This window comes from Micropterus salmoides, unplaced genomic scaffold (genome assembly GCF_014851395.1).
Source record: "Micropterus salmoides isolate LMB-PRFRI ecotype aquatic unplaced genomic scaffold, ASM1485139v1 Ms_hic_scaffold_1, whole genome shotgun sequence".
Lineage (NCBI taxonomy): Eukaryota > Metazoa > Chordata > Actinopteri > Centrarchiformes > Centrarchidae > Micropterus > Micropterus salmoides.
Genome location: NW_024040040.1, coordinates 15,825,332 through 15,846,354, shown reverse-complemented (window position 1 = coordinate 15,846,354; position 21,023 = coordinate 15,825,332). Strand labels below are relative to the sequence as shown.

Genomic DNA, 21,023 nt, shown 5'->3' with positions numbered 1-21,023 from the left:
ACAGAAACCTCCCCGCGACCCTGTACGCAGGATAAGCGGTTGATGATGGATGGATGGATGGATGGAACAGAAACCTTGGTTGAACTCATGGCGTGCTTTAATGTTATGTCAATAATTATTATTTTGGTGTGAAACTCAGTTCATCCATGACTCACAATTGACTGACTCAATAATAACACCTGAAACAGTTTGAATGGGATGTGGGCTAATCTGAAGCTAATTTAAGCTTTAAATATTTGCATTGTTTAGTCATAGATTATTTAAAAAAATTCAAGTCGTGATGCCAGTTGCAGGGTCTGAGAGTTGAAATAGTAAAGTCACTGGAGTGGGCTGTGGAGGAAATGAGTTTCCTATTGTGTGAGTTTCTGGTGAGGTTACTGTCCCACCCACAGCCTTCATACATCACCGCCCAACAATGTCAAGAGAAACCAAGCTAGTGTGGAGAGTTCAGTTACTTTGAGGTATTATTTGACATTCTTACTCAAATATCTCCAATATACAGTACATAAAAATAAACAGTGAAACAGCAGATAGTTTTATTTCTGATCTACTTTTAACCTCAGCACCAGTACAGTAAATCATATCTCTTACAGATGCTACAAAGGTGAATTCTGTTCAGAAACACTTTTGACATTGAAGACTGAATGATTATTAAACTGAAAGAAAAATTAAAACAGCAGGTAGACAACAGCTACGTTTTTTAACTTCAGTGTAGGCATTTATTAACATTTGACCCTTAACTGTTTTTATATACAGATAAGACTTCACCGTAAAAGTAGATGACCATCCAACAGCGATGTTTAATTGTTAACAGAATATATGGGTTTTTTTCCCTGATGAATGAGATTTTCTACAAAATTAACTATACTGTACACAGCCCACGTGGGCCTATATTAATATTTTCCCAAATAAATGGTTAAATTCTTAACACTGATGCTCCTCACACATGCTTCCTTTCAGTTTCAAAACACACACACACACACACACGTGGACACACTCCAATACCCTCGCACAGTTTCTGTCTGCCACAAACAGTGATTCACGTCCGCGAGGTTCCTCCACACAGGAATCGTTTGGGCGGTGTAAACCACCGGGTACATGAAGGTTACAGGTTGACCACCCTTCTCTGTCCCACACAACACAGCAGCTATAAATAACAAACCTTTCATTCTTCTACTCAAAAAATCCGTTGAGTCTGACTCACAACAGGGCTGGTTCACTATAAGTTTAACCTCTGTCCCCCTGCTTCTTTTTGATTTACTGTAACTTGCAAGGTAGGTGACGTCATGTAGGCTAAGCTCAGGGAACAATCAGAAATCAGAATTAAAATCTGATGACAGTTGTGGGGTTTGTTTGATTATGTTTCCATATCACTGTCAATCAAATCTCACACAATGACCTGACGACAACTAGGAAAGTTTTGTTCCTACTTTTTTTAGAAAAAAAAAAAAGATTTGAAACCATGTTTTAAGGAGCTTTAAAGAAAAAATGGGTTATTTTTGAATGGGAACTAATAAACTCCCTCTCTGATAAATTATTTATGTATATAAATTTAGATCCAAGTAATTAATTTTCTTAATAAGCCACCCAACAAAGTCAAAAACAAAATCTACTCAACCTAAATTTAAATTGAAAATATAACTTATCTCACACACACACACACACACACACACACACACACCCTTTTTAGATTATCACTTTAGCCCAATAACTGGACCTTCTTCGTGGAATAAGATATAAAACCTCTATTCATATCACAACGATTTGATCAATTATCAAAGCAACTGTTCTACTGTAAGTGTAATATCTAGCGTTAAATACTGTGTTTTTAGTTCTGTTTACTTTGTAATAAACAACGAGAAATTTGTGTCTGCACTAGCGGTATCTTCCAAGCTCATAGAAGCAGAACCGGCAGTGTTGTCTCAGCTCTGTGAAAGCTCTGTTCCCTTCCTCTGCACGCTGAGCTGGAGGGCACGGTGCTGAGCAGCTAGGTCAGGCTCAGAGCTCCCCTGGACCTTCATCAAAGCAGCCATGACGCCGGGCTCCAAATCAGTCTGGACAGAAAGAGAGAAGAGAGACACACAGTTAGTTGGTCAGCCTTGTCCTGAGAAACTTTCCACAATGTTTGATTTCCCATTTTGCAATAATCACGCAATCCTTTCTCAGCACTCTGCATGTCCTGTCGGGCTGCAACACCTTTTTCCCTGACATATTCCACCAGTAAAAAGTTGAGCAGTATGAGTTTGACATAAGGTTTTTGGAAAGCTGGCTCTAATTTCAGTGTTTTTACCCATTTAGTGATGAGAACATGAACAATACATCATGCACAGGTATACAGTTGATTTTTTTTATTGATTCTTACACTGATCTATGCACTGTGTTTATTTATTTTTGGGACAATTTACACAACAGCAGACACTTTCAGCCCAAGTTTCATGCCCTAACTTGTTCAAAAAGAAGTTTTTCGCTATACACTCCGCTCCTCAGCTTTTCATCCCATTTACTTTCTGCTGTATCCTGTTTGTTGAGCAATATGACACCATCTAAACTGAATTATATTTTCTTTGTATAAAGTGTGAATTTTTTATATAATATATATATATATATCCGTTTCCTAATATTACTATGACAACTACGTATAACCCTATCTTAATAGCTAAAAGTTTTCCATAAACATCCAAAAGACTGGAATCTTTATCATAAGAAAAAATTGTTGGGCCAGAAAATATAAGTTTAGAGGGTACTAACAGTTGCTGTATATCACTAAACAAAAAATACAGCTTTGGCTTGAGAGTCAGGTCTTTGGTCATAAACCAAAGTAGTGAACAAATTGAAAATTGGTGTATACAGAACACAAGGCAAACAATTCCATACTGTTTCTACAGCAGCACCAAGTGAAGAGTGAGAGCTCAAGGCAAAAATATCTCAACGTCATGGGCAGAGGTAGTATTTACTTGATGTAAAATCCCACACAAGAATGCAAGAATAAACACAGCAAGCTCATACATGTCTGCGCACGCGTGCACGCATACACCAAAACACCGACTGGGATCCAAAAGACCACATGCAGAAAATAATGAAACACTGCAGGAATTCCACAGTCATAATTAAGTGCCTGCCACACCTTAATGTCGGCTACATGTGGCAGCAATGTGAGTTATTTAGGAGGTGGCTCACTCAGAAAAAGTCTATAGTGTTGAAGCTGAATCGACACATGTAGCCTAAAAGCCAATTAGAGCAAGAGTGATGAGTTAACCACACTGCAGAGGACAACACATTTTACTGATAAAAGGCTCAATATTAGAATAATTTTAAGGTTAAAGATGGTTATTTTTTTGCAGTGCAGTGACTAGCTCTGGTCATTTTCTTCATGTTAACAACTTGGTATGCTTCTCTGTATTCTAAGTCCAATTCATGTTCTGTTTTCCTTTCTCGGATCTCTAAGGAGTAATCAGTTTTGCCCTCATGATTCAAGGTCCGGCCGGTTTGTGTGCTGGACTGGATATGGTCACTCCTCCACACTTCCTGTGATGCCACAGATTGAGAGGTGCCACTGAAAACATTTGCTTTCACCGATAAAAGGTTCATATCTGTGGCGAACTTCCTGTCCTTTGAGCTGTGCCACTGTACCTTATAGTCTGTACATCTCCACTTGGGCCACACCAAAAAAAATCATGGAAACACAGACACAAATAGACCAGTAGCATTTTACTGGAAGAACCTCAGGCCTTGGCCCTGCTTCCCAGCCGTGATTGAAGCAGGCCAAGGCTGAATTACGCCCACTGATTCAAAAGGAACCACAAAAGCCTCTGTGGCCGGCCTGCGGTGCAACTTCAGCCGCAGACATCACAACTTTTCAAGCCATCCACAGTGGGTTTCTCTGCAGCTCATCATCTCTAAGCATTTGTCAACATAAAGTTTTACTGTGAACTTCTGTTGTGCAACCAACGCGCTGGCCTGTATCTCTTCTGCAACAACTTAAAGGGTCAACTGACCCAAATTATAAGCAAGCACATGTTCCCTCTCACGTCTAGTGGCATCCAAGTCATGCAGATAGTTTTGGTTTTAACTCTGAAAGGTGCTGATTATGTCTTAAATATTTAACGTTATAGAAAATATACTTATATGAACGTTTTCAGGGGCTTTGAAAGAGTTTTCATAGGGACTATTTCTTATCAATGTTCATACTGACCAGGACTTTTTCTGGAAATAAATGTTCCTGTTAACTTTTCTAAGTGTAATTTTCCAATGATCTGCATGGCTAGAAACCACATTGTGTATCCCCAGCCATTGCATTAGTTTTAAATGTGTTGCTAATATTAATGTTAATACACATTGGATCATACATGTCCTGGGAGATCAGAGGTGTGAAGTTGAACTCGAATGTGATAATATTCACAAAATGGCCCTCTGCAAGCTGTTGTCGTGTGTGAGATGCAATCAAAAAAGCCTTGAAAGATAAAGTTAAAAAAAAGATAAAGACAAAATGAATCTGGTCAGCTCCAAATAAGGACTTGAGACACTTCGCATCACAGCTCTCTTCCCTTAAACTGCAATCTGAATCACATCACAGTAAAAGCTTGTGTCCCTGGCACATCTCAGCCAAGCCAAGACTGGGAAATACAGCATGTGTGTGTGTCTGTACAGTTCAGTTTGAGAGAGGGCGTTGTTATCAACTGGGCAGGCTTTCAACTTTGGGCTCTGTCCCTCCTTGTCCCCCTCCAGGCCTCTAATGTCTGTCTTACTCCACAGTCCAAGGGATTAGACAGAGAAAGAGGGTCTTTTCTTCTGGCTGCTAACTCAACACAATCGGGACAACCACTTGTTATTCTGCTCAGGGTCCACAGAGTTGGAGGAAGGACTTTCAAGCAATGTGGAAAGTCTCAAGCAAACAGGAGCTCTTTTTTTCCCTGAGAAAAATCTATTTTTGCAGTGACCCAGCTGCAGCCTATTCCAGATATCCCACGCTGAATGTTAGGCCCCAGATACTTGAGCAAGTTCTGGAGGCAACACAACACTATCAATCACATGCAAATACAGTATTTAAAAGTGTCAAGACCGTCTCTTGAGTTAGGGATGTGAGAACCACACAAACATTCTTAAATCAACAACATGATTGAGGCTTTTGTTTTGTCTGACCCTTGTGGGCGAATGCTTGTTTTGGAACTTGACATGATGAGATGGCGAGGAAAGTAGGAATGAAGGCGATGTGTCAATGGGTTTCCATCCTCAAGACATGAGTATGTGACCTCTGCTTTCTTATTGCACAAGAAAACAATGAGGAGAAGGAAAGGGAAACTCACAAATCTCTGCTTGAGCTTGTGATTGAGGCCTGTTTAGAAAATGAATTGTTGTAGAAGAGTTTGTGAAATCTATTTGATGGGATTTCTATTATGGCTTCGGTTGGCTCGTGTGACACAGCTACATTGTACTTTGCCAAATCGAGAGTAGCCGTGGGACCGTCCTGACCTCGACACATCAGCTCCTGCTTTTGTTATTCTTCCTTTACGGCAGCGACTTTTGCTTGGCCAGCAGAAGCGCCGGTGTCTGCCAAGGCTTCTGTCACTGCTGCGATACATTTGGTTTTCCCTGCCTCTCCTCGGAGGGCAGAAAATTTATGATAAAGGGGCAGCGCCACATTACGCTGGCACTGCACTGTTTCCATGACACCCAGAGAGGACTGTGAGGAAGGTGTTAACAGGAGTCAAGGGGGAGCTGATGACATGAGTAAGCATCCACCCCTGGCATCTCTATGTGGAAAGTAGCTGTGTGCCCTTTTTGACCTTTAGGGTGTGTTTTCAGAGAAATGTGAGATGATGCTTACTTTACCAACATGCACCTACACCATAGTCACTTCCTCTGAGATTTTCTTTCCACAGCAAAGACAGATGAAACAGATTAATTTCCCAAATCTAACATTTGTTCTTTGAACAGCCCTTCTGGAATAATTGGCACCATATGAGAATACCTCAATTTTGGGGAGATTATATATTTATATGAGTTCTTTGTAACTGACAAAGTAAATATATTATTTATTATATTGGCTGCCTTAGGGCCTGACACAACTGAGCTGCAACTGAGTGTTTGAATCTGCATCTGAAGCAGTTGATGAGAGAAAACTGTCTGATTAGCTATCCAGTGTAGTAAATGATTGATTTCAACCATTAAGTGTAGTTTCTTCTTATATTCAGTCTTTTATTTTCTTTATGCTTTACAGGACCAGCTGCATCAGAGACATTCTCAGTTTGTATTATTGGTAAAAGTCTGAACACATTCACAGTGTGGTACAACTTTTAGGAATGTTTCTGTGATTATGAATACAGACTACTTTTTTTTTTTTTTTATCTCTCCAGCACTTGCACAACATACATATGTATATTGTAGCTGTCAGTGTTTGTGGTTGGCAGGCACTCTTAAGCTTCTTTAAACCTGGATAACTGATATTTTGGCCACTTGGTGGCAGAAGAAACAAGATGTAATCACATTGCTGACATGTAGTATTATCATCTTTTAGGTTGAGATAGCGAACAGTTGCTTATTTAAACATACACAACAGCACATCAGCATTCATTTGTAGTCGTGTTTGTGTCCAAGTCCAATATTCACTCCCTCTGTTTTTGGTCTCCACCAACTCCTCAGGGAAATATCTGGCTCTTTAGCTGCTAAATGCTCCACTATGTTCACCAGCTAGCTTCTAACTTTGTTATGTTGTGATAGTGTACAGTTTTTTATATATTTTTTCCACTGTAAACAGTTGCCTCTGGTGCGCCTTGAAAAAGCGGTGAGGGTGAACCAAAACAATAAAGTTACGGGCCGGAAAACCTGAACTGTGAGCTGAAAGTTGCTGAAATGCTCCGTAGAGCTGAGGGGAACTGTGATCCATTGTCAACAGAAAAATACTGACTACAGCAGCTTTAAGTACAACTTTGACACAGAAAACGTGTCCTCCCTCAGGTTCTCTGAGGTCGGCTTGTCAGGGCTCTTACAATCCCAGGATGCTTTCTGTTTATGTAACCAGAAGAAATGTGAACACTTGATCATAATTACTACAATGACAAGAGGCACTCAAAACTTGGCCAGCACAATAGGCCACAAGATAAACAATGCACTGCATTAGTGGTGTGACTTTTTCTCCCATTATATAGATCCTTTAATAAAGAAATGCCCTGAACCGAGACATCTTCAAATTTGTTTTCTCAGATGTTCTTGCTCCTTTCTATAGCTCTGCTTCTCATTCATGCAGTTACAGAGTCACTCCTGAGAGCCGGCCAGAAAAACCTCAGTCTTCTGCTGAAGTCGGGCACAGTTAGGATCAACATTAGGAATTGCTCAAAGTGCCTCTTATTCAATTTCTTCACCCTTTCCTGAGCTACTGGGCGAGGGAAACTGGCAAGAGGAAATCCACATCTATATCCTCACATTACTGGAGGTACAGTATTTTTGACGACATTGCTCAAGTTTACTATTTTGCAACCATCCCCTGTAATTCCCAGAATTCCTTGGAAAACCACTAGAGAGCAGACATGACATTGTTGCATACATCCGCTGCAAACTCTAGTATTCAACCAGTCCTGTTTCCTGTTTTAGGTGGATTAAATCAAACTGTAATTAAATGACACAACATCTGGATGGAAACTGTTTAAGTCATTTAAGATAAGTGAATGTGGCTCGATAGAGTAAACATGAGGCTTTTTTGTTGGAAGTGAAGCTGCATGGGTTGGGACTCACCGTCGGTACAGATGAAGCACTTGCAGAGGCACACACACAGACACAGGAGCAGGACCGCTGCCACGCCGCACACCGAGAGCAGGACGACCATGGCTGGACCCACTACGGCACACAAACACACGCCCTTACTCCACAACACTGTTTACGTTTTAAAATTAAAATGTGTAAAATGTATGACATCTGGACTAAACATGTTAGGTGATGAGTAACGGCTTTCTTAAGAAAAAAAAAAAATCCTTCTCGTATGCTGCAACATTACAGGATTCAGGACGCCATCAAAGCAGCCGCAGTTACCCGTGACTGAAATAGCTGAGAATACACACATGTGGAAAACAAAAGCCTTCTTTCTACTGCACCTCAGCACCCAAGGATGGGAAGCAGAACTGGTTTTTACATATTTTGACAATGTTTTGTGTAGTAGTGGTAGGTAGTTTTGCTTCTGGCCCGTTTCTTGCATGCATCTTTTTTTAAATTAGCTATAATTTAATGCCTTGATTGCACATACTGTTACTTATATTGATTTTATCACTAAAAATGTTAGTGATCTTGGGTATCCTTGGGTAGTCCAAATTATAGATTTTTATGTGGAACTTTTCTGGAGAAGGTGTGCTGCAAGTGACTCATGCTTTATCTTTATCAATAAAGTAATTATCTAAAGACATGTCAGCAAAAACCTCTTGATGCTGATCTTTAGAAGATCTTTCATATGAGGATTGCGCCTCACCGTTTGACTTGAGGGGCACTGTGAGGGGTTTCTCCAGGCCCTGGTGGTGCACGACGCACTTGATGGACAGGTCACTGAGCAGCCCCGACTGGAAGAACAGCGTGCTCGTCACTATCGTCGTGCCGTCGCCCTGGTCGTAGGCAGAAGAAACGGGCAGTCCGAGCGTCCGGTTGTCCCCGCTGACGTTCCATGTGATCTCCGCTGCAGGTCGGGCCTGAGCGGTACAGTTTGCCTCAGTGACCCCTGAGGATGAGGTCACATGGCTCACCTCTGGTTTGGGTAAAACTGGTGAAAGAGAGATTGCGTTTATTATTATTTTATATTATAATAATTTATTTGCCCCTGAATGTAAAAACAAAGGGTTCACTGAAAAAGGCCTATCTCCCTACTAAAGATTTGGAGAGGGTGATTAATGCATTTATAACTTCCCGCCTTGACTATTGCAACTCCTGTATGTGGGCTTAGACAAGTTATCTATTCAGCACCTGCAGTTAGTCCAAAATTTTGCTGCCCGCCTCCTGATAGCAAAGAAGAGGGACCAAATCACACCTGTGTTGCGCTCCCCCCACTGGCTTCCTGTTCATTACAGGATTGATCTTAAAATCTTACTTTTAACTTTTAAATGCCTTAATGGATTGGCTCCATTGTACTTAACGGAGCTTCTTCACGTTCATACTGCAGCTAGAGTGCTGAAATCCACCAATCTCCTCCTCCTGAATGTACCCAGAAGCCTGCCAGTCCAAATCAGAACCGCCCCAACTCTCAAACGTTTTAAATCACTGTTAAAAACATGTCTTTTCTTTGGAATTTCCTTTGAGTTAAGTCTGTTATTATTCCTGGCAATTTTAATATCACTATATATCATATACTGTATATTATAATGTTTTATTGCTGTACTTTTACTGTGTAAGTAGTGTCTTGTTGTTGTATTTTAACCTGTGAAGCACTTTGGTCAACCCTGTGTGTTTTTAAGTGTGCTATATAAATAAAATTTATATTGATATTAAGTATCTTACACTGAGCGAAAAGAGTAAATGTTGCTCTAAGTTCAGAGCAACATATTTCGTGTCATTTAGTTTTTTCTTTGTGGTAGTTGCTGCCATTTTGCATTTTGTCTGAGCCTGCCAATGCAGAAAGCAGAGATTTGTTTCTCTGCCGTGATAATGGAGACAGAACACATCGCCTGTCAATCTCTCTGCCCTGAGGACACAATGACACAAGCTGTCCTCAGACACGCCGGCAGAAAGCAGAGAAAAAACAGCTTTTACTAACTCTGTGGTTGTGTTTGTAGCTGTGTCTGGATCTCTGGTCCCTTCAGTTTAGACAAAGCTTGTTTAGCAGAGCAGGGAGAAGGACACACACACACACACACACACACACACACACACACACACACACTCTCTGAGGGCCTTGTGTCTGGGGAAACAGTGAGCCACTCATCTCCTGGGCTTTCTCCCAAATTAAATCACCCCTTTCCCCTCAGTGACACCCCTCCCTCTGTCAACATTATCACTCCAAAACACGCACGGAGGAAGATTAGCGGCCACTCGCACTCCTGGAACATTTGCTCACGACTTCTAAAAGTCTAAGAGAGGCAACACGCTTAACACTGTTGTTTACACCTCTCTGGCACATTGAGGGAAATAACAGAGGACGAGGTTAAGTGTTGGCGAGGGACACGGAGTGCCGTCACCAAAGCAGGTCGGAACCTACTTTAATGAGTAGATTAACTTTCACCTCAGGGCCTGTTGTTTATTTATACACAGCACTTCCTCTTCCTGATCTTTGTCTGACACATTGGTAATGTGTCTGTTGTTGCATTTTAGATGCTAGACCATGAATGGTTAGCCCTATTCATACGGCTGGCGTCACCAGTCTGGTGAACACAAGTGGGAAGCCAGAGCTCAGAGACTGTAACACAGAATTTAACACCATAATTTTTTCCCAGCAAATGGCGACAAGGAGTGGTGGAACGAACGGAAATTTCTTTATCTGACCTGTTTAGAACAATGTCTGGAAATACCTAGCATTAGTCATAAATAGTTCTTTTCCCCCAAATAACTTCATCAAACATGATATTTAATTTATGACACGTCACAGAAAATTACCCAAGTGACAAAACCCAAGTACCTGGGCGTTAAGCTGTGGGTGGGCGTGGAGTTTAAAAGACATGGCCATTTACCAGACAGGGTTGTTGCGAGACACTAACACCCAGTATTACCCAGATAAGGTCCTCACCATAAACAAAGAGGCAGGCGGTGGTGCTTTTGGTGCCGTCCGGGTATGTGTGGAACTCACAGGTGTAGCAGGCCTCATCCTCCGTCCTGACCTGCTGGATGGTCAGGTCGGTGTCCCCCAGGGAGAGGCTCAAGCTGACCCGACCCGCAAACTGGTCGGCTATGTTCCGGTGGCTGTGCTTGGCGTAGGAGGCCACGGTGGTGGTGTCGCCCTGTTCGGCCGTCTTCCTCCACAGCACCTGGCGCACCCTCTCAGGGAGGCTGTACCAGCAGGACAGGGTGGCTGACTTCCCGCTCACGGCCGTCTTGTTGCCCTCCTGGTGCACTTTACCTAAGACAAATGAAATGCTGCTGTTATTTTATTTAATATCAGATATAGATTTATTTTGCTGGCATCAATATGTACAATGAAAACTTTACAGGGCTCATGTTTGTGGGCAGAAGTCGGGGTTACAGGAGTCTGGAGTAATAAAAATGCAGACGTTTAATAGTAACAACAGGAAGTGGCAAGGCTAACTGGGTGGGTGGGCTTGCTCCCCCGCTGTTCTGCCAGTTCAGTCTACTTCTTCCTGTCTCATATGTGAGAAAAACACTCAGACAGGACGGAGACCACACCACTTCTACAAATAAACACAGTCACATCGGGTCATGTGGGATAAAATAACAAAAGTTCAAATGTTAGGTGTGAGTTGCAGCACTGGAAAATGCTAACTGAAGAAAGCTTGTTCTTTAAGACAACAGAAGCTAGGAACAAAAATCCCAAAACAAACACAAAAACTGATTTAGCATGTTGGAAGATATTATTAACCTTTAATTATCTAAAATAAGACATCTGCAAGCTCTCTGGTGGCGGAAGTAGCTTTTAAGAGAGCGAGACTGACCAGTGACGCTGATGCATGTCTTGCCCTCTTGCAGGCCCGTGGGGTAAACGTCAAAGATGCAGCTGTAACAGCCCTCGTCATCAGGCCTCACCCTTGTGATGGTGATGGAGCTGCCGTCATTGTGGGAGGTGGTGAGCTGCACGTTGGGCTCCTGATGGCTGATGCGGATGGGGGCGCTCTGCTCGTACGCCAGGAGGATCTTCTTGTGCTTGTTGTACCACCGAACTTGCCGGACAGTGTCACCCATCGCCGTGGTGACGTTGCAGGCCAGCTGGAGGGAGCTACCCGCCTCTGCACTCAGACTGGCAGGAGCTACGACCTCACCTGAGTTCAGAGACCATGTCACATTTAAGATTTCATGTGAGATTTTAAGTAGAAACACATTTTAGCAAATTTATATACAGTTCGGAGGTTTAATCCAGGGGTTCCCAACTTAGGATGTCAGGCCCCTCCAAATGGTCACAAGATAAATCTGAGGGGTCTTGAGATGATTAAGGAGGAAGGAAAGAAAAGAACTGATATACAACATTGTATTTTTGACTTTTCTCTAATCTCTACACTCTCTTTTATAAGAAATGTTCAGTAATTTGACTCCTTTGAGCCTCAAACACTAAATGAAACCGTCTCTTTTGTGGAGTTGCTAATAACTTCAGCAACTTCAGCATTAAGTCTCTTGCTCAGGGACACATTGGCAGATGGATCACAGTGGGGGATTGAACCCGGGTCTCTCGCACCAAAGGCATGCGTCTTATCCATTGCGCCTTCTAACAAAAATTCCTCCTAAAATGAGTTATAGTCAGTTTAACAACATACCTCGCGTCCTGGAAACAGCTGTCCCTGCTACCCAGAGCAGCAGACACAGGGGCAGGGCAGGTCCACACATCGCACCCTCAGGCAGGGTTACCTACTCACACTGACCCAGTATCACATCCAGGCCTCAGCTGCAAACACAAACACAGTCAGAGAGCTTACAAGACAACCTCAAACTCAACCTCAGACTAGCATGTGGCTACGTAACATTAGAAAGAGGAGAAACAAGTGTGAATTGTGGTGCTGATATACCCTGTCAGCTGTCCAGTGTTGTGACTTGTTGAGCTGCAGACAGTCAACACAGTTGTAGCTGCATCTTACTGGCACACTGTCTGCTGTCATGGGAAACATGAAGCCAGAGGATGACATTAGCAATGACAGCATTGTCTCAGCAACATCAGAGAGCGCACTCTTTGCTTAGTAGTGAAGGAAAAATACACAAACGTGAACACTCAAGCTCCTCTGCAGCCAAGACACCGCGACTAGTTCACTTTAAAAGCCTTTGCCATGGTAACATGACGCCTAAGCATCAACAACAACAACAGATGTTGGTTCAAGAACCATCACCTGGGGTCTAACGGAGGTTTTACATTTTAATCCACAGCATGCAACCTGCACCGGTAAGCCTATAATCACCAGGCAGCAAAACAAGCTGCCACTTTGATGTCTAGACAACACCGACCACACCGACCACCAGGTTTCAAAATCAATACCTGAAATCCGGCCTCAAACTAAATACAGTGGGCAGATGATGATGCAAGGCGTGATGAGAAGATGTTAGTCATTAAGGTAATCACAACTTGAGTAAGTATGTACGTAAGAAAAGGGTGTGTGTGTGTGTGTGTGTGTATTTGTGTGTGTGTCACTCCTGCACATCCTGGACAGAAAGGTGGAAACAGCAGGGATCGGCCACAGACCAGACCCTACAAGTGAAGTGAAGTGGACTTGCTGGGAAAGGGAAAACCGCCTAAACCACAAGACACACCAGGCCCAGGCTTCAGAGCTTTATGGCTGTTATTTGCTCTTTTACAGTGCCAAAGCATCTGGCTTCAAACATGCAGCCTGCTCCTGTTGGGCAACACTTAAATCACTTTTCCACTACAAGAACAGCACTGATGTCTGACAGTGGGCCACAACTAATCACATTCACTCAGAAACTCATGTGAAAGCAGATAGAGCCCAACGTCTTCTTCCAAATATTGGCTTGTTTATTCAAGGAAGGTTGATTGAGCTTCAGATGTTTCAGGGATAGTGTCACATGTCTATTGACAGAACTTGTTCAGGAGAGCTGAATGTTTCGCGTTCTCCAGGAGAGGGACTGAAACCAGGCTGGCAGCTGAAATCCTAAAAACCGGCTCTGCATTCAGATGTTCACTTAACATTTTCGCCACAGCTGGTTCAGTCCCAGAAAACAGATGTGTGAGATTTCTTAAACAGATTGTTGAGGAAAAAAGACGCATAAAAACTGATCATCTTTCCCACATGTATGATATTTTAAAAGCAGGAGGGGGGTGGCAGCTTTTTCTCTCGGCAGGTTTACCAAGTGAAAATAATAATAAAAAATAATAATATAATGCTATATAGATGAGTAACACAAGTAACAATTTCACCCCAAAATATATAGACTAGTGAAAAAGTGCAGTAAATGCTTTCTTACAGCAAAAAACACTAAGAAAAATATCAACTGCGTTTCAGGGATATTTATAGAAAGGGTGCAACAAGGTGAAATTAGTGATCTTCATTAAATTACAAGTTACTAAAGTGGATTTAAACATATTTTCTAGCTTAGGTCAGTGATAGGTGTTTATGAGTTCATTATAAGTGAACAAAACTAGTGTTAAATGTTCAGGTTAAAAAAAACAAACAGAATAAAATAATAGTAGTTTCACCATAAAAAATTCGACAGATTTATTTAGGTGTGTTGACATTCCTGGATTAAGTAAGTATAAAACTACGAAAAGTTATTCCAAAGTAAAATCGTGGATAATGTTTCTTAAGAAATCAAACTTACCCGCGGACAAATGAAAGTTCACAGAAGATAAAGTCAGCTCCCAGCACCGCAGACACTCCCTGAGCTACAGGTGATGTGAAAGTGGAGCACAATGATCCATAGTGCATTCAGCAAACTACGACTGAGCTGTGTTGACTTCCTGCTGCAGCTTTTCAATCAGTGAGGTCTCAAACAGCCTCGACTCTTCAGTAAATCCGAGGAAAGCGCGACCTCCAGCGGCCATGTTTTGCACCTGCAGTAGACCCTGACTGCACTGCTGGGAATACATCCCATTACATGAAGTTTACACCGTGCTTCACTATTAATCAATAAATCACCAGTTTTCTTATTACAGCTCATCTGGCTCTAAAAAGTCTAAGAACAGTAACATTTTCCTACATTTTTTACTGAAAAACTGCATTTTGTGCTCCAAACATTTATTAAAATACATTCAGATTTAAAATACTTAATTTTCAGTGACTCCTCTGCACAAAACTTTTGTTAAATGTTGCCATAATTTAGCTTAAAAAAAGAAGCAGCAGTAAATATGAAAGTGATAAATTATGTGCAACATTTTATTTAATACACCCACAAAAATCAAAGAACATTATAAACATTTATACTTTAACATTATATATTTTCAAGAAAGCAATAATGTGTAGTTCCAGCTTTAGCTTTAATACAAATACATCCACCAAATCTGTCTCTCATGCAGGTTGACATTTACATGATTGCACAACAAAGTAGAGTCGTACTGCAAGCATGTGGCATCTCGATATTATAAATGTTCAGAAATATTTTGTTTAAGCAAAACAGTAAAGACAAAATTTCCCCCAAAATTTTATTTCTCATGTTGCTGAACTTTCTTTTAAAACAGGACTCATTTATATTCAGTGTCCCCCTGTAATTTAATCTTCAATATATTTCAGTTTATATAAAAATACAAAAAGCAGCAGTACATTTATATACTTACATAATGTAAAAAACAAATGGTGCAAATGCTTCATCAAAATGCAGCAGTGAGATGTAGTTGCTTAAGTGTAAATTCACAAGAAACAGAAACGTGAAATCAGCAAAGACAAGTTCTTCCTTGAGTCAAAGGTAGAACATTACAACATTAAAAAAAAAACAACATCCACTGCTCAAAAACATAAAGGGAACACTTAAACAACACAATGTAACTCCAAGTCAGACACCTGTGAAATCAAACTGTCCACTTAGGAAGCAACACTGATTGACAATCAATTTCACATGCTGTTGTGCAAATGGAATAGACAACAGGTGGAAATTATAGGCAATTAGCAAGACACCCCCAATAAAGGATTGTTTCTACAGGTGGTGACTACAGACCACTTCTCAGATCATGGTGCTTTCACTCTAGTGGTAGCATGAGACGGAGTCTACAACCCACAAAAGTGGCTCAGGTAGTGCAGCTCATCCAGGATGACACATCAATGCGAGCGGTGGCAAGAAGGTTTGCTGTGTCTGTCAGCGTAGTGTCCAGAGCATGGAGGCGCTACCAGGAGACAGGCCAGTACATCAGGAGACGTGGAGGAGGCCATAGAACGGCAACAAACCAGCAGCAGGACCGCTACCTCCGCCTTTGTGCAAGGAGGAGCAGGAGGAGCACTGCCAGAGCCCTGCAAAATGACCTCCAGCAGGCCACAAATGTGCATGTGTCTGTTCAAACGGTCAGAAACAGACTCCATGAGGGTGGTATGAGGGCCCGACATCCACAGGTAGGGGTTGTGCAGAACGATGAAAGCAGGTTCACACTGAGCACATGTGACAGACGTGACAGAGTCTGGAGAAGCCGTGGAGAACGTTCTGCTGCCTGCAACATCCTCCAGCATGAACGGTTTAGCGGTGGGTCAGTAATGGTGAGGGGTGGTATTTCTTTGGGGGGCCGCACATCCCTCCATGTGCTCGCCAGAGGTAGCCTGACTGCCATTAGGTACTGAGATGAGATCCTCAGACCCCTTGTGAGACCATATGCTGGAGCGGTTGGCCCTGGGTTCCTCCTAATGCAAGACAATGCTAGACCTCATGTGGCTGGAGTGTCAGCGGTTCCTGCAAGAGGAAGCCATTGATGCTATGGACTGGCCCGCCCGTTCCCCAGACCTCAATCAAACTGAGCACATCTGGGACATCATGTCTCGCTCCATCCACCAACGCCACGTTGCACCACAGACTGTCCAGGAGTTGGCGGATGCTTTAGTCCAGGTCTGGGAGGAGATCCCTCAGGAGACCATCTGCCACCTCATCAGGAGCATGCCCAGGCATTGTAGGGAGGTCATACAGGCACGTGGAGGCCACACACACTACTGAGCCTCATTTTCACTTGTTTTAAGGACATTACATCAAAGTTGGATCAGCCTGTAGTGTGGTTTTCCACTTTGATTTTGAGTGTGACTCCAAATCCAGACCTCCATGGGTTGATAAATTTGATTTCTATTGATCATTTTTGTGATTTTGTTGTCAGCACATTCAACTATGTAAAGAAAGGAGTATTTAATGAGATTATTTCATTCATTCAGATCTAGGATGGGTTATTTTAGTTTTCCCTTTATTTTTTGAGCAGTGTATAAAAAGATGGTTATAAAGGATAAGGTAAGTACAAAAAATGAACTGTGACAGATCTGTTCCTAGTGTTGTATTAAAAGATGGTTCTTATGCAGGACTTTCAGTGTCAGTCATTGTGGCACTGCAGCATTGTGGGTTATTCTGTGTAAGTAGTTGCCTTTAGTCAAAATAGCTTTTGCTGACACCTCACTGTTGAAGACCATGCTTTTGGGTTGTCGTTTTGTTGTTTTTTCGCAGTAGACGTCCGCTGCCTCAGGTGCTCGTTCTCTGGCTGCATTAAAGGAGTTTTGTTCCTTCAGACAGAAACAAGACATCAGTCATTTCATTAGTCAGAAGCAGCAACAAATAAATATGTACAAGTGAAAAATGAATAAATGATCTTACTCATGAGTGGGTTTGATGGTTTTTGCAGGTGTCTTGATCTCCTCGGAGTCTCTGTGTGACGGGCTGAAAGACAAGGGCGTCACTTTGTGTTGAAAAGTGGTGGTGACATTTAAGGGCTCATATTAGGGGGGGTGACGAAACACTTAGTCCACGAGATGTGATCATGCACAATATTGGCTTCATAAGAACAAGACAAGAAGATATTCCAATGCTAATTAGAAGAAATTCATTGAAGAAATAGGCTTTGAGTCCTCCCCAGAAGATTTTGAGCATTAAAGTCTTAATTTCCTGCATTCTAGAGACATTTTCTGCACTAATTTATGGTGGAAATGTCTTTATTCATATGAAGGGAAACAAAATTCACGTGGCTGGTGACAATTTAGAGTATTAAAATATTATCAAATATAAATAATGCTGTAATCAGCAGCTTGTTTTTTTTCAGCCTAAGTTACTTTTTTGGACAAGGCAGTTGCAGTTCATGTTTTCCTATTGTGCAAGTAAACCTTTCTCAGATTTTTTTTTTGGTATTTAACATTTTTTGTTGCAAGATAAGTTTCAGAAAACTTTTAGCGAATGCTTTCAAAGTAGTGGGGACAAATTCAGCCATTTCAAAAAGTGGTGGGGACATGTCTCCAGTGTAAATGACACCTATGCTGAAAGATATAAAATAAAGAGTAATTCTGAACAAAAATTTATCAGTTATTTATTTATGGGTTTTATCTGAAAAGATCTCCATCTATCATCACCACATTAACTGAGACACTGATATTACAACCAGACAGATGCTGAGTTGAAAGTTAAAAATTACCTGTTCTGATGTTTTTGTTTAAGCAGGTTGATTTTTATACCCACTACGATTACTACAGTAACACAAGACACTATCACGGACAACACAGCGACCAAAGTGAAATCTGTGAGAAAAAGAGGCCAATTAGTGACAAGAAACACTCAATGTTCACAAAGCAACTACAGTTCTAATGGTAATACTGACTAGAGCCCACCTAAAGGTTAACTTACTGAAATCCCTGTTGTCAGATTCAGTCTGCTTATCAAAACCTTGAAAACCAAAACCAAAAGACATGAGCTATAAAGCTATAAAATTGATCAATCTGTAAGTGTGTGACTTTGGAAGTGTTTCTCACCAGCAGCAGACGACTGTTTGACCTCAGGAATCATCACCAACACCTCTATCTGAGGAGCAGAGAGCACTCGCACTGCACATCCAACCTGTGTGCTGTTGTCATGGAGACGAGACAGCACAACTGTAGTGGTGACAGTGACTGTACCGTTGGTGTTGGTGACTCCCACAGAGCTGTGGTTAGCAAAGTGGCCGTTGTGTGACAGGACACTTAGTGTTACTGTGGGAGCAGGTCGACCTGTGGCCGAGCAGGACACAAGTGCCTCTTTAGCAGAGTTTGATTCTCCAACATGTAGGACGGGTTCATGCAGCTCTGCAGAGAAAGAAACATTTTAAAATATCACATGAAGTAAATGCTTCTTGTGGGAAGTATATAACAGGGCAGCATGTGTCACTTTTCATACCAGACGTTAAGCAAAATTTGACTTACTATGATGACAATTACATTTGACACAGTAAGCAAATATTGCATTTTGTTAAATACTTATTATGCCAAGTAAACATGTTTTGGGTAAAGTTGGAGTTTAACCAAACAGGTTAAAATCAGCAGCGGGAACAAGAATTAACAGACATGTCTCTAATATTACACAAAAGGTTCTTACCATAGAGATGGAGGCAGGTTGTACCTGTGAGAGCACCATCAGGGTAGGTGTTAAACAAACAGCGGTAGCATCCTTCATCCTGCTCCGTCACCCTCCTGATAGCTATGGAGCTGTTCTGCAGTCCAGCAGTTTCAAACTCCATGTTTCCTTGAAAGGCAGCATTCACTCTTTGACCAAAATATTTGTTGTAGGTGGCAAGATTCTTCTCCCCCTCAGGTAACAGTTTCTGCCATGTGACCTGAAGAACATCTTTGGATTGCATCAGCTGACAGTTTAAGCAGGCTCTGTCTCCCACTGCTGCCATCACAGTCTGCTGTGTTTCTATCAGAGCTGTTAGACCTGCAGGAGAGGACAGTTTCAGAGATGGGGCTTCAACTGAACGTATATGAGTGCTCTAGAACAAGTAGCTATTAATTCTGTTTTATATAGCCTAATAATGCAAAACGATTTATTTAGTGTAATGCCTTGCACTGAAAAAATAAATCCAAAAAGGTAAAATAATTGTGTGACTAGCACTATCATAAGACATTTGTTCTGGTCAAATTCTGCGGTGTGGCAATACGCAATAGACAGCTAGCCCAACTCTTGTTGACATGATCAAATAATCAATGCAGCATAGCCTATATCCATCTGGCTAATTGATCTTGTCTTATTACTGACAGAATCAGAAACCAAGATAACATTTTGTTGTCTTTTTATTTACTTATGTTAGCAAATGAAGTCCTTGCGCTGGGACACAGCCCCTGTTTCCCTTGAGGGGGCACTGGTCTGACAGATTTCGCTACACATTCACAGCTTATGTCAGGCTGCCACCTGGTGGAGATACCAGCACACTACAGACCTCTCTGTGTTGGTTTTAACCAACATAGGCTACTGTGTGTGTGTTAAGTTTAACCTCTACGCCACGGGGTAGGTCTATCAACGAACCTGTAAGGCTCATCTCTGGAGAAACAGCTGATGTGAAGCCTATTTGGTTTACTCTCGGGTTCTGCGGTTTGTGCGGGATCGGTTTCTATGGTAGGCTAATTCTACAGGCCTATAGTTTAGAAACAATCATTCAGTTACATGAAAACGTACCTGCTGGTGTCCTGGTTATTAATTTTCATGTAAACGAAGCCTATGTTGTATTTTTACACTTCCTCTAGATTTGATTTGAAGTTCAAACTGTGTCTGTGCTGCTGATATTGATCGTAACGTTCTGCTGTAATAGCCTACCATTTTGAAGTTGGTGTACGTTTCAGATTTAACTATAAAACATGTAGCTTACTAAATCGCTCAGCTGTTTATTCTAACATCAGTGCGCACTTGCATATATCCAGGGCATGTAAAATCCCGCGCGCCTGTTGTTGGTGATAAAAGGCTAGAATACGCAAGTCCAACTCAATGAAAAAGCCTGATTTGTTAAAGCATTTGTTTCTTTGCAAAATATATTAATTTGACCATTAAACAATGTGAAAGTATTTTAACCGCCAACTCGTAACGTCATTGCGCAACTACAACACACAGGAGTCACACAACTGTAGCCTACTTTCAGTTATAGAAAAGGAATGGAAATAGACATATAACAAAGACGATATAAAACTTGGGACGCTGTCTTCTTTCTCACCTCTCTGAAAAACTCCAAACACACAAAGGAAATGTAGGATAACTGCCTGGTGAGACATCTTTGCTGCAGACTGGATATGCCGCCAAATCTTTCAAAGTGAAATCTGTGACTGTGCGCAGGTGTCCAAAGGTACCTTCCAGGTACATTCTTGTTGTTAAATAGCTGGTGCCACCTACTGTGCTGGAGTGTGCACAAAGCTCCCTATCCATTAGGACTGAGGAAAAAAACCCTCCCTTTTAAAAATAAAACAAGGCTTATATGTTTTCTTTCCTCAAAGTTCCAAATCTTTAGTTCCTCCTTTAACTTTTCTCTGTTTTATATTCTTGGCGGTGACTGTTAT

The 21,023-nt window shown here is 41.7% G+C and overlaps 2 protein-coding genes across 4 annotated transcripts; both read right to left on the bottom strand.

Annotated features, from left to right (window-relative positions):
• Positions 1-514: 514 nt before the first annotated feature.
• Positions 515-14,546, bottom strand: LOC119903957 (OX-2 membrane glycoprotein-like). Of its 3 annotated transcripts, none has more exons than XM_038720286.1 (8): positions 14,392-14,546; positions 12,633-12,715; positions 12,384-12,511; positions 11,571-11,894; positions 10,691-11,020; positions 8,453-8,737; positions 7,729-7,830; positions 515-2,054 (listed from the first exon to the last, which is right to left on the bottom strand). In XM_038720286.1, the coding sequence occupies exons 3-8, from the start codon at positions 12,451-12,453 to the stop codon at positions 2,050-2,052; spliced, it is 1,116 nt and encodes a 371-aa protein (XP_038576214.1). In that variant the 5' UTR covers positions 12,454-12,511; positions 12,633-12,715; positions 14,392-14,546; the 3' UTR covers positions 515-2,049. The 3 variants fall into 3 exon arrangements, with proteins under 3 accessions (XP_038576214.1, XP_038576231.1, XP_038576222.1); XM_038720303.1 differs by having other exon boundaries at positions 10,751-11,020; XM_038720294.1 differs by having other exon boundaries at positions 12,633-12,712; positions 14,392-14,518.
• A 2,295-nt stretch (positions 14,547-16,841) lies between these two features.
• Positions 16,842-20,817, bottom strand: LOC119903948 (OX-2 membrane glycoprotein-like). Its single transcript, XM_038720273.1, has 7 exons — positions 20,684-20,817; positions 19,078-19,416; positions 18,480-18,788; positions 18,355-18,393; positions 18,146-18,248; positions 17,338-17,400; positions 16,842-17,246 (listed from the first exon to the last, which is right to left on the bottom strand). Exons 1-7 carry the CDS (start codon positions 20,739-20,741, stop codon positions 17,117-17,119), a joined length of 1,041 nt encoding a protein of 346 aa, XP_038576201.1. The 5' UTR covers positions 20,742-20,817; the 3' UTR covers positions 16,842-17,116.
• Positions 20,818-21,023: the final 206 nt, after the last annotated feature.

Bases quoted from the DNA above. Each gene is read 5' to 3' on its own strand.
- LOC119903957 (XM_038720286.1), bottom strand. From the start codon at position 12,453: ATGTGTGGACCTGCCCTGCCCCTGTGTCTGCTGCTCTGGGTAGCAGGG. The intron at 11,895-12,383 runs GTATGTTGTTAA...CTCTGAACTCAG, and splicing joins AGCTGTTTCCAGGACGCGAG to GTGAGGTCGTAGCTCCTGCC. The intron at 7,831-8,452 runs GTGAGGCGCAAT...TGTGTGCCGTAG, and splicing joins AGTGCCCCTCAAGTCAAACG to TGGGTCCAGCCATGGTCGTC.
- LOC119903948 (XM_038720273.1), bottom strand. From the start codon at position 20,741: ATGTCTCACCAGGCAGTTATCCTACATTTCCTTTGTGTGTTTGGAGTT. The intron at 19,417-20,683 runs GTGAGAAAGAAG...CCTCTCCTGCAG, and splicing joins GTTTGGAGTTTTTCAGAGAG to GTCTAACAGCTCTGATAGAA. The intron at 17,247-17,337 runs GTAAGATCATTT...TTCTGTCTGAAG, and splicing joins ACCATCAAACCCACTCATGA to GAACAAAACTCCTTTAATGC.